General features: G+C 41.6%; 1 protein-coding gene across 1 annotated transcript in view; it reads left to right on the forward strand.

The window, feature by feature from the left end:
- The window catches only part of FGF13 (fibroblast growth factor 13), a 57,426-nt gene extending 53,096 nt beyond the window's left edge, over positions 1 to 4,330 (forward strand). The window contains exons 4-5 of the mRNA XM_009874803.1: positions 2,749 to 2,947; positions 3,750 to 4,330. Coding sequence (XP_009873105.1) covers positions 2,749 to 2,947; positions 3,750 to 3,886 — 336 coding nt within the window. The 3' untranslated portion in view covers positions 3,887 to 4,330. The remainder of the gene's footprint in view (positions 1 to 2,748; positions 2,948 to 3,749) is intronic.
- The last annotated feature ends 597 nt before the right edge of the window (positions 4,331 to 4,927 follow it).

The following is a 4,927-nucleotide window of genomic DNA, read 5'->3' on the forward strand; positions in this document are numbered from 1 at the left end:
TAGGTGCCATCATTCCTGACTTCTGAGGTAAGCTGATACTGGAATAATATTTCACACAAATACCTGTTTTTCATCTGTTCTGCGTAACAATATATTCATAACATTGGACTTCTCAGAAGTCATTCAAATTATTTTCATTGCAAAGATGGACAAAGATGCCATCTGAGAGACAGGGAAAAATGGCCTTGAAATTCAACGCTTATTTGTATTAATAAATCTTCAATAGGATTGATTGTTTGAGCTGGAAAAGATCAGTTTTAATTGGGGCATGCAGCCCTCTCCCAACTTCAACTCGCCCTTCCTCAGTAGGCTATTAAAGAATTTGCCGGCAAAGACAATATAATGGCACTTGCTGTATTCAGAGCTTCCCTCTGCAGTTCTCCCCAGCTCTTTTTTAATGAAGAGCAAAGACATGCATTGTATTAAACTGAAGGCAAGTGATGGGTGGGAACAAACTCTTGGAAAAGCTAAGCAGCTGCTTAGAATTCAGGAGCAGGCAGAGCACTTCACCTTCTGCAAACAGCTCATGTGGGATCTGCTTTCACTGGGTGAGGAGGGTGCCTTTCCCACCGTGCAGTACCTTTCTGAAGCTGCAGCCGTAGCCAGGGAATTAAGTCAAGGCAAAGGGGCACGATTCTGTGCCGAGCCAGTCAGGTGAAGGAGGTGGTCTGCTATAGCGCTGGAAAAACTGGGAGGGAATTTGTCGTCGTCACTGAGCGTGTTATGAAGAGGTGTCTTTGTTTCCATGCCCCGCTGTTTGTCATGAGAAATCACTGCCGTGGTAGTTAGTGCTGAATCGCAGGATGCTCTGGGAAGGGGATTGCTGCCTTGATGCTCGTGGGGAATGGCTGTCAGGTGGCCGGGCACCATCAGGCTGGTGTCTGGCTCTACGTGGGCTCACTTAATGCTACACAGTGTTTCCACCATGGCTTGTTATCACAAGCCTCACAGCCAAGCAAAAAGGCAGGGGTGAAGGAGTGTTTTAGTGCCTTTCTTTCTGTCTCCCCACTGTTTCTGCCCTTCTCTTTCAAGGCACTCTGCAGGATGTTGGCTCCTGCTGCTCATACTGAGGTTAACTTGCTTCTTAAGAGAGAGCCAGAGTCAACGCTGCGGTTCTCTTTGCAATCTGACCTTCTGGTGCTGTGTACAAGCAGGCCTTTTGTACCCAAAACAGCTGCAAATTACTGTACATAAACCATAATCTTCCAGTGGGAGCATTATATTTTTCCATTTTGCTGCTAATTGGATGATACACTTGCAATAGTCTTTGTTAACGTGGCTAGTGCTGGGCAGGGAACAGCGATGGAAGGCTTTTATTTAGAAATCTTGCAAAAATGCAGTGACTGTCCCCATTTGACAGCAGTTGAAACCAATTGTCAATTAACTAAATAACAGCCAATTAGCTTGAAGAAAAAAAGAACAAAATTGCTTACTTCACATTCTTTGTTGAAGCAAATGCCAGTCAGAGGATGGGAGGGTTTTTTTCCTTTCTCCTATGAGAAGACAAAATGACAGAAGATGTGCAGAAAATGCAGTGGTTTTTTTTTTAAATACCATCTTTTTCTTGCACAAGAATATTTGAGAAACTAGACAAGAACATCTTAAGCTCCTGAGACATTTAATTTCCTTTGATTTTTTAAAATCAAAATTACAGTTATTACACAAGCACAATTTTTACTTTTGTCTTTCATGCCACTGTAGGATACTTTCAGCTCTGCTGAAGCTGGCTGCCTTCACAAGGGACTGTGTTATTTGCATCACCAGACCAAGCCCTTCTTTCATATTTTATGGACTCTGAGGGGTCCATAGGTGAGATGTTGTCAGAACTTCTAGTGTTAAAAAATAGGAAGCACCTAGATTTTCCAAACTGGCAAGCAGTGGAGTGGTGCTGTCAGGACTGGTGTTTTGGTCTTAGTTCCCTCTTAAGACCCATGTTTCATGTCTGTGTCCTTTTCTGAATCTGGACAACAGTGCCAAAAGGTGTTGATTCAGTCAAGACCATTGAACAGGGAAAAACAGCCACACCACCAGCAGGAAGAAAAAGGCTCTCTCCTGGTATATTGCTCTTTGTTTTAATTATGAGCTCAATGCTGTCTCCCCAAAAGAAGCAGTGCAGTTCAACATGAAGACGAAAGCTTGATCCCGTAGGCTTTCAGCTGTGACGCAGTCCCAGAGCAGAGGCTCCTGTCTGCACTGGGGCTCTGACAGCTGGGCTGTCAGTGGTCGATACACTGGGCAGAGAAAGAGCACAGATTAGACCAAAGAGGCAGCTGCTACAAGCTAACTTAATATTGCCTCGTTAGTTAGAGACAACCATTCACTTGCGGTATCGTGGCATTGAATTTTTGTTGCCCTTTCCGTGTAAGCAGTTAAGGCCAGTGGTTAATGCACAAAGGCATTACGTGGCTTCACTTCTTGCCTGTTGGGCTGGTCCACAGCTGGTCCCTTGGGTTTGACATCAGGGCTGTGTCTGGGTAATAGCCATTAGTTTTGTCAATCGATGAGTCTTCGCTTAGACTTTTCACTCGTCGCTCAAAAACTGCTTTGAACTGCTAGCAGCGTCATTTCACGGGTTTCAAATTGTGTTACTCTTTTGTTAATACTTCTAGGGCCTATGTTTTACAATTGGATAGTGGAGGGTGAGAGGTATGTCTTTTAACTGTTGGGAAAGCAATGAATATTGGATGCTTTTTCGTTAACAGATGTGAGATACAGCACGGCACGTATTGATCTCTTACTTTCTTACAGGAACATTTTACACCTGAATGCAAGTTCAAAGAATCAGTATTTGAAAACTACTATGTGACGTATTCTTCAATGATCTACAGACAGCAACAGTCTGGCCGGGGTTGGTATTTGGGTCTTAACAAAGAAGGAGAAATAATGAAAGGAAACCATGTGAAGAAAAATAAACCTGCAGCACACTTTCTTCCAAAACCATTAAAAGGTAATTGCCTGAGTTTGTTCCATCTATCTGAACTGACATTATCTTGTGTCAGAGATGTTTAATTGCTGTGCATACATATTTGAAGGGATCAGCTACTTATATAACAGGAGTAGAATGTTCTGTAACACACTATTAATCTAACCAGAGCTGCTTTTTTTTAGGTTTCTCTATGATCTCTCTGCATTTCTCTAATCTAACCAAATATGTATTAGTTTTTTGTGTCTGAAGTCCTCAGTGTCTCCATTGTAGGCCATTGTGAAGTCAGAGAGGGTAGCTCTAGGTGGATGCTGGACTAGTCTGGCAGTTTGAATTCAGGACTAGGTGTTAGGCAGCTGATGTGGAGGTTGATCCTCATTTCTAATGTGTGTGAAAACAAAGGCAATAGAAGACGAAAAATCCATTTTCACACCCACCTACTTAGGCTACACATACAAGTAACAGGCCAAATCACAGCTGTTGACAGTGCTACTTCACCATTAATAACGGAAATGTTGATTTGTAGCAACATAGGTCTATCTCACAGAGTTTTGTGAGTGCAGCGAGTAAGTGGGTGATTTAACTGAGAGAGGGAGGGAGCTGTGGTTTTTCCCTTCTCTAGAAGGTCATTCCCTTGAAGAAGACCTCAGAGGTTCTTAGGGTATGTATGAAGTGGAAGAGGTCTCCTTGCCATGTTTCTTCTATTCACTCCTTATATTGCATACTGCTGAGGGAAAAATCTCAATGTTTCACAGCCAGACTTTGCACCAACAGACCGAGTAGCCCCTAACACGTGCTGACGTACTGCCTCTCTTTTGCTTTGCAGTGGCCATGTACAAAGAGCCTTCTCTCCACGATCTCACAGAATTCTCAAGATCTGGAAGTGGGACCCCAACAAAGAGCAGAAGTGTTTCAGGAGTGCTAAATGGGGGTAAATCCATGAGCCAAAATGAGTCAACGTAGCCAGGTTCAGGCAAGCCAAGTGCTCTCTAAACAGAACCTTACCTCTGGATGCAGTTGAATTCTTACTAGCAGTCTTTCATCCAAATGTTCAATTGCCCAGGACAAGCCACTGAACTTGCATAGGTCACTCGTTTATCAGCCATTAGATCTACTGGTTGTCAAAGGATATACCCCAGTAATGTAGAATATGCTTGTGCATATCACAAGGCACTTGGATAGCCAGCAAACATAACTGTGGAATAAATCTCGGAGAAGAAATGTCCAGCTCTTTCTCTCTCTCTCTTTTTCTCTCTCTCTTTCTCTCTCTCTCCTATGCTTTGTGGAATATGAAACAAAAACATTTCACAGCATTCACTGCTGATAAGAATTTGCTTTCCAACTCAGAAAAAGACCACTTTTGCTCTTCAAAGGAAATTTTAATGCTTGTATGTTTTATAGGGGCAAACAAAAAAGAAATATGTAAACTCTGTTGTTTCCTTGGCTTACCGTTTTATATCTAAGGCTTGATAAAAAATGTATCCTTTAATTTGGAATAGTGCAACTTTTTGATTTCTGAAATCCAATGGGTCTTTAAAGCTGTCTTTAAAAAAATAAAAAAATCAGGGTTGGAACTGAGAGTTGGTGTCTCAGGCTCAAGCAAACAGTGTTCTTGTGGTTTTAAACACAATGAAATATAAATTTTTATAGATTTGTAGTTTCTGGTAAAGTTCTTGTGCTAACCCCAGTCTGTAGGAACTGAGTTGTTTTGTTATCCCAAGTGGAAGTTAACAGAAAGGGATACAATTATCCTCCAGTGTAGATTTCTCTTAATTCCATTTTGTGTGTCATGTTAAACTATTGTTGTGGCTTCTTTTCTAAAGACAGAAACTGTGGAATTAAGGTGACTTAATTTTTTTATAAGAAACGTCTTATTTGTAAAAGTCCTTCTTTCACTGTAATGGGCACGTGAATATTGTGTAGGAGGAAGCGTTAGGACAGATTACCCCTAAACAACATATACTTATACATGCTATTGGAAACAATTGTTTAAAAAAATGTAGT

This window comes from Apaloderma vittatum, unplaced genomic scaffold (assembly GCF_000703405.1).
Source record: "Apaloderma vittatum isolate BGI_N311 unplaced genomic scaffold, ASM70340v1 scaffold18018, whole genome shotgun sequence".
NCBI classification, from domain to species: Eukaryota; Metazoa; Chordata; class Aves; order Trogoniformes; family Trogonidae; genus Apaloderma; species Apaloderma vittatum.